This window comes from Bombina bombina, chromosome 10 (genome assembly GCF_027579735.1).
Source record: "Bombina bombina isolate aBomBom1 chromosome 10, aBomBom1.pri, whole genome shotgun sequence".
Classification (NCBI taxonomy): Eukaryota; Metazoa; Chordata; class Amphibia; order Anura; family Bombinatoridae; genus Bombina; species Bombina bombina.
Genome location: NC_069508.1, coordinates 17,684,138 through 17,699,089, shown reverse-complemented (window position 1 = coordinate 17,699,089; position 14,952 = coordinate 17,684,138). Strand labels below are relative to the sequence as shown.

Genomic DNA, 14,952 nt, shown 5'->3' with positions numbered 1-14,952 from the left:
TGTCTGAATACAAGGTGAGGTCTGAATACAAGGTGATGTCTGAATACAAGGTGAGGTCTGAATACAAGGTGATGTCTGAATACAAGGTGATGTCTGAATACAAGGTGAGGTCTGAATACAAGGTGAGGTCTGAATACAAGGTGAGGTCTGAATACAAGGTGATGTCTGAATACAAGGTGAGGTCTGAATACAAGGTGAGGTCTGAATACAAGGTGATGTCTGAATACAAGGTGAGGTCTGAATACAAGGTGAGGTCTGAATACAAGGTGAGGTCTGAATACAAGGTGATGTCTGAATACAAGGTGATGTCTGAATACAAGGGATGTTCTTGAATACAAGGTGAGGTCTGAATACAAGGTGAAGGTCTGGAATACAAGGTGAGGGTCTGAATACAAGGTGAGGTCCTGAATACAAGGTGATGTCTGAATACAAGGTGAGGTCTGAATACAAGGTGAGTCTGAATACAAGGAGTATGTCTGAATACAAGGTGATGTCTGAATACAAGGTGATGTCTGAATACAAGGTGAGGTCTGAATACAAGGTGATGTCTGAATACAAGGTGAGGTCTGAATACAAGGTGTATGTCTAGTGATAACAAGGTGAGGTCTGAATACAAGGTGATGTCTGAATACAAGGTGAGGTCTGAATACAAGGTGAGGTCTGAATACAAGGTGATGTCTGAATACAAGGTGAGGGTCTGAATACAAGGTGATGGTCTGAATACAAGGTGATGTCTGAATACAAGTAGATGTCTGAATACAAGGTGATGTCTGAATACAAGGTGAGTGTCTGAATACAAGGTGATGTCTGTAATACAAGGTGAGGTCTGAATACAAGGTGAGGTCTGAATACAAGGTGATGTCTGAATACAAGGTGATGCTCGTGTATACAAGGTGAGGTCTGAATACAAGATGATGTCTGAAATACAAGGTGATGTCTGAATACAAGGTGAGGTCTGAATACAAGGTGATGTCTGAATACAAGGTGATGTCTGAATACAAGGTGATGTCTGAATACAAGGTGATGTCTGAATACAAGGTGATGTCTGAATACAAGATGATGTCTGAATACAAGGTGATGTCTGAATACAAGGTGAGGTCTGAATACAAGGTGATGTCTGAATACAAGGTGATGTCTGAATACAAGGTGAGGTCTGAATACAAGGTGAGGTCTGAATACAAGGTGAGGTCTGAATACAAGGTGAGGTCTGAATACAAGATGATGTCTGAATACAAGGTGAGGTCTGAATACAAGATGATGTCTGAATACAAGGTGAGGTCTGAATACAAGGTGATGTCTGAATACAAGGTGAGGTCTGAATACAAGGTGATGTCTGAATACAAGGTGAGGTCTGAATACAAGATGAGGTCTGAATACAAGGTGAGGTCTGAATACAAGGTGATGTCTGAATACAAGGTGATGTCTGAATACAAGGTGAGGTCTGAATACAAGGTGATGTCTGAATACAAGGTGATGTCTGAATACAAGGTGAGGTCTGAATACAAGGTGATGTCTGAATACAAGGTGAGGTCTGAATACAAGGTGAGGTCTGAATACAAGGTGATGTCTGAATACAAGGTGATGTCTGAATACAAGGTGAGGTCTGAATACAAGATGATGTCTGAATACAAGGTGATGTCTGAATACAAGGTGAGGTCTGAATACAAGGTGAGGTCTGAATACAAGGTGATGTATTAATACAAGGTGATGTCTGAATACAAGGTGAGGTCTGAATACAAGGTGATGTCTGAATACAAGGTGATGTCTGAATACAAGGTGATGTCTGAATACAAGGTGATGTCTGAATACAAGGTGAGGTCTGAATACAAGGTGATGTCTGAATACAAGGTGAGGTCTGAATACAAGGTGATGTCTGAATACAAGGTGATGTCTGAATACAAGGTGAAGTCTGAATACAAGGTGAGGTCTGAATACAAGGTGAGGTCTGAATACAAGGTGATGTCTGAATACAAGGTGAGGTCTGAATACAAGGTGAGGTCTGAATACAAGATGATGTCTGAATACAAGGTGAGGTCTGAATACAAGGTGAGGTCTGAATACAAGATGATGTCTGAATACAAGGTGAGGTCTGAATACAAGGTGAGGTCTGAATACAAGATGATGTCTGAATACAAGGTGAGGTCTGAATACAAGGTGAGGTCTGAATACAAGATGATGTCTGAATACAAGGTGAGGTCTGAATACAAGGTGATGTCTGAATACAAGGTGATGTCTGAATACAAGGTGATGTCTGAATACAAGGTGAGGTCTGAATACAAGGTGATGTCTGAATACAAGGTGATGTCTGAATACAAGGTGATGTCTGAATACAAGATGAGGTCTGAATACAAGGTGATGTCTGAATACAAGGTGATGTCTGAATACAAGGTGAGGTCTGAATACAAGGTGAGGTCTGAATACAAGGTGATGTCTGAATACAAGGTGAGGTCTGAATACAAGGTGATGTCTGAATACAAGGTGAGGTCTGAATACAAGGTGATGTCTGAATACAAGGTGATGTCTGAATACAAGATGATGTCTGAATACAAGGTGAGGTCTGAATACAAGGTGAGGTCTGAATACAAGATGATGTCTGAATACAAGGTGATGTCTGAATACAAGGTGATGTCTGAATACAAGGTGAGGTCTGAATACAAGGTGAGGTCTGAATACAAGGTGATGTCTGAATACAAGGTGAGGTCTGAATACAAGGTGATGTCTGAATACAAGGTGATGTCTGAATACAAGGTGAGGTCTGAATACAAGGTGATGTCTGAATACAAGGTGATGTCTGAATACAAGGTGAGGTCTGAATACAAGGTGAGGTCTGAATACAAGGTGATGTCTGAATACAAGGTGAGGTCTGAATACAAGGTGATGTCTGAATACAAGGTGATGTCTGAATACAAGGTGATGTCTGAATACAAGGTGAGGTCTGAATACAAGATGAGGTCTGAATACAAGGTGATGTCTGAATACAAGGTGAGGTCTGAATACAAGGTGATGTCTGAATACAAGGTGATGTCTGAATACAAGGTGAGGTCTGAATACAAGGTGATGTCTGAATACAAGGTGATGTCTGAATACAAGGTGATGTCTGAATACAAGGTGAGGTCTGAAGGCTGCTTACTGTTTCATGACATCATATTATATGGCCAAAAAGTGAAATATATTGTATCTTTCGTATTAAAAAGTAACAGAGAGGTGAGAGCGTGAAGAACTCTGGTCATGGGGGTCTGGGAATTATTACAAACTAGATGGGTGTCGGATGAACATATTCAACTTTGTCATAGATAAATGAAAAGGGGACATGTGGACAAAATACCTATATGTACAGCTTGTGACACTGGCACTCACCGCACATCATCAGAATACATTGTGACAAACTATATGTACAGCTTGTCACACTGGCACTCACCGCACATCATCAGAATACAGTGTGACAAACTATATGTACAGCTGGTCACACTGGCACTCACTGCACATCATCAGAATACAGTGTGACAAACTATATGTACAGCTTGTCACACTGGCACTCACCGCACATCATCAGAATACAGTGTGACAAACTATATGTACAGCTTGTTACACTGGCACTCACCGCACATCATCAGAATACAGTGTGACAAACTATATGTACAGCTGGTCACACTGGCACTCACTGCACATCATCAGAATACAGTGTGACAAACTATATGTACAGCTTGTCACACTGGCACTCACCGAACATCATCAGAATACAGTGTGACAAACTATATGTACAGCTTGTCACACTGGCACTGATCGCACATCATCAGAATTTAATATGACAAACTATATGTACAGCTTGTCACACTGGCACTCACCGCACATCATCAGAATTTAATGTGACAAACTATTTGTACAGCTTGTCACACTGGCACTAACTGCACATCATCAAAATTCAGTGTTACAAACTATATGTACAGCTTGTCACACTGGCACTCACCGCACATCATCAAAATTCAGTGTTACAAACTATATGTACAGCTTGTCACACTGGCACTCACTGCACATGATCAGAATTCATTGGAACAAACTATATGTACAGCTTGTCACACTGGCACTCACCGCACATCATCAGAATTCATTGGAACAAACTATATGTACAGCTTGTCACACTGGCACTCAATGCACATCATCAGATTTCATTGGAACAAACTATATGTACAGCTTGTCACACTGGCACTCACCGCACATCATCAAAATTCAGTGTTACAAACTATATGTACAGCTTGTCACACTGGCACTCACTGCACATCATCAAAATTCAGTGTTACAAACTATATGTACAGCTTGTCACACTGGCACTCACCGCACATCATCAAAATTCAGTGTGACAAACTATATGTACAGCTTGTCACACTGGCACTCACCGCACATCATCAGAATTCAGTGTTACAAACTATATGTACAGCTTGTCACACTGGCACTCACCGCACATCATCATAATTCAGTGTTACAAACTATATGTACAGCTTATCACACTGGCACTCACCGCACATCATCATAATTCAGTGTAACAAACTATATGTACAGCTTGTCACACTGGCACTCACTGCACATCATCAGAATTCAGTGTAACAAACTATATGTACAGCTTATAACACTAGCACTCACCACACATCATCAAAATTCAGTGTGACAAACTATATGTACAGCTTGTCACACTGGCACTAACTGCACATCATCATAATTTAGTGTGACAAACTATATGTACAGCTTGTCACACTGGCACTCGCTGCACATCATCAGAATTCAGTGTGACAAACTATATGTACAGCTTGTCACACTGGCACTTAACTGCACATCATCAGAATTCAGTGTTACAAACTATATGTACAGCTTGTCACACTGGCACTCACCGCACATCATCAGAATTCAGTGTTACAAACTATATGTACAGCTTGTCACACTGGCACTCACCGCACATCATCAGAATTCAGTGTTACAAACTATATGTACAGCTTGTCACACTGGCACTCAAAGCACATCATCAGAATTCAGTGTGACAAACTATATGTACAGCTTGTCACACTGGCACTCACTGCACATCATCAGAATACAGTGTGACAAACTATATGTACAGCTTGTCACACTGGCACTCACTGCACATCATCAGAATTCAGTGTGACAAACTATGTGTACAGCTTATCACACTGGCACTCACCGCACATCATTAGAATTCAGTGTTACAAACTATATGTACAGCTTATCACACTGGCACTTACTGCACATCATTAGAATTCAGTGTTACAAACTATATGTACAGCTTATCACAGTGGCACTCACTGCACATCATCAGAATTCAGTGTGACAAACTATGTGTACAGCTTATCACACTGGCACTCACCGCACATCATTAGAATTCAGTGTTACAAACTATATGTACAGCTTATCACACTGGCACTTACTGCACATCATTAGAATTCAGTGTTACAAACTATGTGTACAGCTTATCACACTGGCACTCACCGCACATCATTAGAATTCAGTGTTACAAACTATATGAACAGCTTATCACACTGGCACTTACTGCACATCATTAGAATTCAGTTTTACAAACTATATGTACAGCTTATCACACTGGCACTTACTGCACATAATTAGAATTCAGTGTTACAAACTATATGTACAGCTTATCACACTGGCACTCACTGCACATCATCAGAATTAAGTGTGACAAACTATATGTACAGCTTATCACAATGGCACTCACTGCACATCATCAGAATTCAGTGTTACAAACTATGAGGCATATTTATCAAATGTCTGTCGGACCTGATTCGACAGTGTGGATCAGGTCTGACAGACATCGCTAAATGCGGAGAGCAATACGCTCTCTGTATTCAGCAATACACCAGCAGCTCACAAGAGCTGCTGGTGCAACGCCCCCCCCCCCCTGCAGATTCACGGCCAATTGGCCGCCAGCAGGGTGGTGTCAATGGGTTGAATTGTGGCGATTCCTGTCTGCCTCATCAGAGCAGGCGGACAGGGTTATGGAGCAGCGGTCTTTAGACCGCTGGTCCATAACTTGTGTTTCTGGTGAGTCTGAAGACTCTATATGTACAGTTTGTCACACTGGCACTCACTGCACATGATCAGAATTCAGTGTGACAAACTCTATATATAGCTTGTCATACTGGCACTCACTGCACATCAACAGAATTCAGTGTGAAAAACTATATGTACAGCTTGTCACACTGGCACTCACCGCACGTCATCAGAATTCAGTGTGACAAACTATATGTACAGCTTGTCATACTGGCACTCACTGCACATCAACAGAATTCAGTGTGAAAAACTATATGTACAGCTTGTCACACTGGCACTCACCGCACGTCATCAGAATTCAGTGTGACAAACTATATGTACAGCTTGTCACACTGGCACTCACCGCACATCATCAGAATACAGTGTGGCAAACTATATGTACAGCTTGTCACACTGGCACTCACAGCACATGATCAGAATTCAGTGTGACAAACTGTATGTACAGCTTGTCCCACTGGCACTCACCGCACATCATCAAAATTCAGTGTTACAAACTATATGTACAGCTTGTCACACTGGCACTCACTGCACATGATCAGAATTCAGTGTGACAAACTGTATGTACAGCTTGTCACACTGGCACTCACTGCACATCATCAGAATTCAGTGTTACAAACTATATGTACAGCTTGTCACACTGGCACTTACTGCACATCATCAAAATTCAGTGTTACAAACTATATGTACAGCTTGTCACACTGGCACTCACTGCACATCATTAGAATTCAGTGTTACAAACTATATGTACAGCTTGTCACACTGGCACTCACCACACATCATCAGAATTCAGTGTGACAAACTATATGTACAGCTTGTCACACTGGCACTCACCACACATCATCAACATTCAGTGTGACAAACTATGTGTACAGGTTGTCACACTGGCACTCACTGCACATCATCAGAATACAGAGTGACAAGCTGTATGTACAGCTTGTCACACTGGCACTCACCGCACATCATCAGAATTCAGTGTGACAAACTATGTGTACAGCTTGTCACACTTGCACTCGCTGCACATCATCATAATTCATTGTGACAAACTATATGTTCAGCTTGGCACACTGGCACTCACTGCACATCATCAGAATACAGAGTGACAAACTATATCTACAGCATTTCACATTGGCACTCACTGCACATCATCAGTTCTCAGTGTTACAATCTATATGTACATCAGAATTCAATGTGACAATTATGGCCCCTAATTATCAAGGTCTGGCGGACCTAATCCGACAGAGCGGATCAGGTCCGCCAGACCTCGCTGAATACGGAGAGCAATACGCTCGCCATATTCAGCATTGCACCAGCAGCTCACAAGAGCTGCTGGTGCAACACCCCCCCCCTCAGACTCGCGGCCAATGGGCCACCAGCAGGGGGGTGTCAATCAACCCGATCGGGTTGTATTGTGGCGATGTCTGTCTGTCTGCTCAGAGCAGGCGGACAGGTTATGGAGCAGCGGTCTTTGTGACCGCTGCTTCATAACTGCTGTTTCTGGCGAGTCTGAAGACTCACCAGAAACTGGGGCCATCAAGCTCCTTACGGAGCTTGTTAAATATGCCCCTATATGTCAGCTCAGTGATATTTGTCCTCTTGTTCTGAGCTGTTACAAATTAAAGGCACATTCCAGTCAAAATATAAATGCACATAGATAAATTACATATTTAAATAGAAACCTATTTGCAATATACATGTATTGGCAAAAATGCTTCTAGTAAAAGTTATCACCATTTTAGTGCTAACATTTTTCTCTGCACGTGCATGTGAAGCATAGCTAGATATTCTCAGTGCATCAGCATTTTAAGTACTGCAGCTGGTCAGAGAACCAGTGGGGCTTGTATCATATCAGCGATCATCAAATTGAGTCATTTCCAGATCAACAAGCACCTTAAGTTTAAAATGCTGGTGCACGGTGCATACTTAAATACACATTTGAAACAGCTATAGCTTTTATTAGCAGCATTTTTGTTAATACATGTACAGTATATTACAAAAATGCTTCTATTCAAAACTGAAATGCATCCATGTGGATTTAAATTTTGGCTAGAATGTCCCTTTAATAGAAGAGAATCCATGTGAAATAATAAACCACTAAAAAAAAAACATCTAGAAGAAACAGATGTTGCTGCATAATCTTGACTTCTATAAGTATCCTGTTTAAACACATAAGCCTTACATTGCAATCATAAACAAACAGTCTAATAAACATATTTTAGTAGAGTTTCATATTAAGGTGTAGATTTATCAAATGTTGGGTGGACATATCCGGTGAACTGCTTGTGCAATGCCGCCCTCTGCACATTTGTGGCCGCTAGCATGGGGTGTCAATCATCCCAACAGTATCTGATTGGGACTATTGCAGTCCGCCACCTCAGAGGTAGCAGATGAGTTAAGGAGCAGCGGTCTTATGACCGCTGCTTCTTAACTCCTGTTTCAACAGCAGCCTCCCCTGCTTCATAAATCTACCCCTAAGGGGCATATTTATCAAGGTCTGGCGGACCTGATCCGACAGTGCGGATCAGGTCCGCCAGACCTCACTGAATATGGCGAGCAATACGCTCGCCGTATTCAGCATTGCGCCAGCAGCTCACAAGAGCTGCTGGTGCAACACCTCCCCCTGCAGACTCGCAGCCAATGGGCCGCCAGCAGGGGGATGTCAATCAACCCGATCGGACTCAATCAGGTTGTATTGTGGTGATGTCTGTCTGCTTGCTCAGAGCAGGCGGACAGGTTATGGAGCAGTGGTCTTTGTGACCGCTGCTTCATAATGGCTGTTTCTGGCGAGCCTGCAGGCTCGCCAGAAACACAGGGCATCAAGCTCCATACGGAGCTTGATAAATATGCCCCTAAGTGTGAGCTGAGCTACATCTTTACTGTTTACTAAACCCCAATACTATCTTGTCGCTTCCTATATAAACTGAAGGTGCCACTTGAAACAGGCTAAGGTGGTTTACATTTCTTTAATTTGAAAAGTCCCATAAAAAATGCTCATGAAGAATTGTGTTCTGAGGAATTGCCCCTAATCAGGTCACAAATGCAATGTGATAAGTGAATTATCTCCGGCTTCTCTAACGGACAACTGGAGCTGCTTCAGACTTAATAACCCTGCGACAAGCTACATGACTTTGCACAGGATTAAAAATGGAATGGGGCACAGTAACCAGGGCACAGCTGTCAGTCTGTTTAGGGAACCCCCAGTTTCACTCTGTAAAAACAAAACATTAGCAGATTAGGGAGCGCTAATCCCATTGCAATTCTGTAAAATGCAGGACAGTGAGAGCTCTGGCTATTTGTTCATACAGTAAGTTTGCTTAAGGAATTATGAATAATATATATTTTTGAGAATTCTATAGACAAAGGCCTCTAGTTATGAAGCTCCGGACGTACCTGCCTTCGCCGGCCCCAATACGCTCGCCTAAGCTCGCCTCACATCGCCGCCGCGGACCTGAATGCGTTCGCAAAAGTTATCAAAAAAGCTGTCAAAAAGCCGCGCACCAAGTACGGGGTGATGAGCAGCGGACTGTGATAGTTATCACTCATCTGATCTCGCTGCTCTTCGGCTTTTCTACAGCTTTATTGATAAGCTGTCACTAAGCACTCACACTATACTATACTGTTCTACCCCCTATACCGCCGCCCCCGGAGGCCCCCGCAACTAAATAAAGTTATTAACCCCTAAACCACCGCTCCTAGACCCCGCCGCAACTATAATAAATGTGTTAACCACTAAACCGCCACTCCCGGACCCCTCCGCCACCTACATAATACCTATTAACCCCTATCCTGCCCCCCCTATACCGCTGCCACCTATAATAAAGTTATTAACCACTATCCTGTGGATCCCGGACCTCGCCGCAACTAAATAAATTGTTTAATCCCTAAACCGCTGCTCCCGGACACCGCCACCACCTATATTAAACTTATTAACCCCTAATCTGCCCCCCCTACACAGTCACCACCTATAATAAATTTATTAACCCCTATCCTGCCCCCCCCTATATCGCCGCCATCTATATTAAACTAATTAACCCCTATCCTGCCCCCCTATACCGCCGCAACCTATAATAAAATTATTAACCCCTAAACCTAAGTCTAACACTAACCCTAACACCCCCCTAACTTAAATATTAATTAAATAATTCTAAATAAATATTACTCTTATTAAATTAATTATTCCTATTTAAAACTAAATACTTACCTATAAAATAAACCCTAATATAGCTACAATATTAATAATAATTATATTGTAGCTATTTTAGGATTTATTTTTATTTTACAGGCAAATTTAAATTTATTTTAACTAGGTACAATAGCTATTAAATAGTTATTAACTATTTAATAGCTACCTAGATAAAATAAAGACAAATTTATCTGTAAAATAAAAACTAACCTAAGTTACAATTACACCTAACACTACACTATCATTAAATAAATTATTCCTATTTAAAACTAAATACTTACCTGTAAAATAAACCCTAAGATAGCTACAATGTAATTAATATTTATATTGTAGCTATTTTAGGATTTATATTTATTGTACAGGTAACTTTGTATTTATTTTAACTAGGTACAATAGTTATTAAATAGTTATTAACTATTTAATAACTACCTAGATAAAAGAAATACAAAATTACCTGTAAAATAAATCCTAACCTAAGTTACAATTAAACCTAACACTACACTATCATTAAATAAATTAAATTAATTAACTACAAGTAGATACAATTAAATACAATTAAATAAACTAACTAAAGTACAAAAAAACCCCACTAAATTACAGAAAATAAAAAAAGATTACAAGAATTTTTAGATAATTACACCTAATCTAAGCCCCCTAATAAAATAACAAAGCCCCCCAAAATAAAAAAAATGCCCTACCCTATTCTACATTAAAAAGTAATCAGCTCTTTTACCAGCCCTTAAAAGGGCTTTTTGCGGGGCATGCCCCAAAGTAATCAGCTCTTTTGCCTGTAAAAAAAAATACAACCCCCAACATTAAAACCCACCACCCGCATACCCCTACTCTAGCCCACCCAAACCCCCCTTAGATAAACCTAACACTACCCCCCTGAAGATCTCCCTACCTTGAGTCGTGTTCACCCAGCCGGGCCGAAGTCATCATCCAAGGGGCGCTGATGAGGTCTTCCATCCGATAGAAGTCTTCATCCAAGGGGCGCTGAAGAGGTCTTCCATCCGATAGAAGTCTTCATCCAGGCGGCGTCTTCAATTTTCATCCATCCGGAGCGGAGCCATCTTCAAAGCAGCCGACGCGGATCCATCCTCTTCAACTGACGCCTACTCGCCGAATGAATATTCCTTTAAGTGACGTCATCCAAGATGGCGTCCCTCGAATTCCGATTTGCTGATAGGATTCTATCAGCCTATCGGAATTAAGGTAGAAAAAATCTGATTGGCTGATTCAATCAGCCTATCAGATTCAAGTTCAATCTGATTGGCTGATCCAATCAGCCAATCAGATTGAGCTCACATTCTATTGGCTGTTCCGATCAGCCAATAGAATACGAGCTCAATCTGATTGGCTGATTGGATCAGCCAATCGGATTGAACTTGAATCTGATTGGCTGATTGAATCAGCCAATCAGATTTTTCCTACCTTAATTCCGATTGGCTGATAGAACCCTATCAGCCAATCGGAATTTGAGGGACGCCATCTTGGATTCACTTAAAGGAATATTCATTCGGCGAGTAGGCGTTGGTTGAAGAGGATGGATCCACGTCGACTGCTTTGAAGATGGCTCCGCTCCGGATGGATGAAGATTGAAGACGCCACCTGGATGAAGACTTCTATCGGATGGAAGACCTCTTCAGCACCCCTCAGATGAAGAATTCTATCGGATGGAAGACCCCTTCAGCGCCCCTTGGATGATGACTTCGGCCCAGCTGGGTGAACACGACTCAAGGTAGGGAGATCTTCAGGGGGGTAGTGTTAGGTTTATTTAAAGGGGGTTTGGGTGGGTTAGAGTAGGGGTATGTGGGTGGTGGGTTTTAATGTTGGGGGGGTTGTATTTTTATTACAGGCAAAAGAGCTGATTACTTTGGGGTATGCCTCGCAAAAAGCCCTTTTAAGGGCTGGTAAAAGAGCTGATTACTTTTTAATGTAGAACAGGGTAGGGCATTTTTTATTTTGGGGGGCTTTGTTATTTTATTAGGGGGCTTAGATTAGGTGTAATTAGCTTAAAATTCTTGTAATCTTTTTTTTATTTTCTGTAATTTAGTGGGGGTTTTTTGTACTTTAGTTAGTTTATTTCATTGTATTTAATTGTAGCTACTTGTAGTTAATTAATTTAATTTATTTAATGATAGTGTAGTGTTAGGTTTAATTGTAACTTAGGTTAGGATTTATTTTACAGGTAATTTTGTATTTCTTTTATCTAGGTAGTTATTAAATAGTTAATAACTATTTAATAACTATTGTACCTAGTTAAAATAAATACAAAGTTACCTGTAAAATAAAAATAAATCCTAAAATAGCTACAATGTAATTATTAATTACATTGTAGCTATCTTAGGGTTTATTTTACAGGTAAGTATTTAGTTTTAAATAGGAATAATTTATTTAATGATAGTGTAGTGTTAGGTGTAATTGTAACTTAGGTTAGTTTTTATTTTACAGGTTAATTTATCTTTATTTTATCTAGGTAGCTATTAAATAGTTAATAACTATTTAATAGCTATTGTACCTAGTTAAAATAAATTTGAATTTGCCTGTAAAATAAAAATAAATCCTAAAATAGCTACAATATAATTATTAGTAATATTGTAGCTATATTAGGGTTTATTTTATAGGTAAGTATTTAGTTTTAAATAGGATTAATTTAGTTAATAAGAGTAATTTTTATTTAGATTTATTAAAATAATATTTAAGTTAGGGGGGTGTTAGGGTTAGTGTTAGACTTAGGTTTAGGGGTTAATTAGTTTAATATAGATGGCGGCGGTATAGGGGGGCAGGATAGGGGTTAATAAATTTAATATAGGTGGCGACGGTGTAGGGAGGGCAGATTAGGGGTTAATAAGTTTAATATAGGTGGCGGCAGGGTCCGGGAGTGGCAGTTTAGGGGTTAAACAATTTATTTAGTTGTGGCAGGGTACGGGATTGGCAGGATAGAGGTTAATAAATTTATTATAGGTGGCGGCGGTATAGGGGGGGCAGGATAGGGGTTAATAGGTATTATGTAGGTGGCGGCGGAGTCCGGGAGCGGCGGTTTAGGGGTTAATAAGTTTATTAGAGTGGTGGTGGGCTCCGGTAGTGGCTGTTTAGGGGTTAACATGTTTAATATAGGTGGCGGCGGTGTAGGGGGGCAGATTAGGGGTGTTTAGACTCAGGGTACATGTTAGGGTGTTAGGTGTAGACATCTCCCATAGGAATCAATGGGATGTCGGGCAGCAGCGAACATGAACTTTCGCTATGGTCAGACTCCCATTGATTCCTATGGGATCCGCCGCCCTATGGGATCCCTATGGGATCCGCGGCGGATTGAAAACCAGGTACGCTGGGCCGGAAAAGTGCAGAGCGTACCTGGTAGTCATTTGATAACTTCCAAAAGTAGTCAGATTGTGCCGAACTTGCGTTCGGCACATCTGGAGTGACGTAAGAAGCGATCTGTATCAGACTGAGTCCGGCGGATCGTAGCTTACGTCACAAAATTCTACTTTTGCCGGTGTGTAGGGCTTGATAACTTGGGCGAATCAGCCTCGCCACAAATACGCTGCAGAATTCCAGCGTATTTGAGGTTGACGGCTTGATAACTAGAGGCCATAATGTTTAGTTTCATGACATTACTACAAAACTGAAATATATGTAAATGTTTTTCAAAATTAAGATTTGTTGCCAATCATTAGTTCTTTTTATTTTTTCCTTGCAGGTAAAATGTGTGATGATCCTAACATTTTACATGGAGCAATTACCTGGCGTACAAACTATGGTTTTCCAAGAAGAATACTTTCTTATATAGAATACTACTGTGATAAAGGTTATTTACCACCGGAAAAAGAGTACTATGTCAGATCTACGTGTACAGAAAACGGATGGAGTCCCAGACCGCGTTGTTTAAGTGAGTAACATTCTCTGTTTTAGGCAGAATTACTGACTCTTGTCATGTTCTCTATCAGTAATGCTGATTGTTATGTTCTCTATCAGTAATGCTGATTGTCATGTTCTCTATCAGTAATGCTGATTGTCATGTTCTCTATCAGTAATGCTGATTGTCATGTTCTCTATCAGTAATGCTGATTGTCATGTTCTCTATCAGTAATGCTGATTGTCATGTTCTCTATCAGTAATGCTAATTGTTATGTTCTCTATCAGTAATGCTGATTGTTATGTTCTCTATCAGTAATGCTGATTGTTATGTTATCTATCAGTAATGCTGATTGTTATGTTCTCTATCAGTAATGCTGATTGTTATGTTATCTATCAGTAATGCTGATTGTCATGTTCTCTATCAGTAATGCTGATTGTTATGTTCTCTATCAGTAATGCTGATTGTCATGTTCTCTATCAGTAATGCTGATTGTTATGTTCTCTATCAGTAATGCTGATTGTCATGTTCTCTATCAGTAATGCTGATTGTTATGTTCTCTATCAGTAATGCTGATTGTCATGTTCTCTATCAGTAATGCTGATTGTCATGTTCTCTATCAGTAATGCTGATTGTCATGTTCTCTATCAGTAATGCTGATTGTTATGTTCTCTATCAGTAATGCTGATTGTTATGTTCTCTATCAGTAATGCTGATTGTCATGTTCTCTATCAGTAATGCTGATTGTTATGTTCTCTATCAGTAATGCTGATTGTCATGTTCTCTATCAGTAATGCTGATTGTCATGTTCTCTATCAGTAATGCTGATTGTTATGTTCTC

General features: G+C 40.4%; 1 protein-coding gene across 1 annotated transcript in view; it reads left to right on the top strand.

Moving 5' to 3' along the window:
- LOC128641198 (uncharacterized) overlaps positions 1–14,952 on the top strand; it is a 434,766-nt gene that overhangs the window by 38,019 nt on the left and 381,795 nt on the right. Inside the window, exon 4 of the mRNA XM_053693764.1 lies at positions 13,956–14,144. Within this exon, the coding sequence (XP_053549739.1) occupies positions 13,956–14,144 (189 nt within the window). The remainder of the gene's footprint in view (positions 1–13,955; positions 14,145–14,952) is intronic.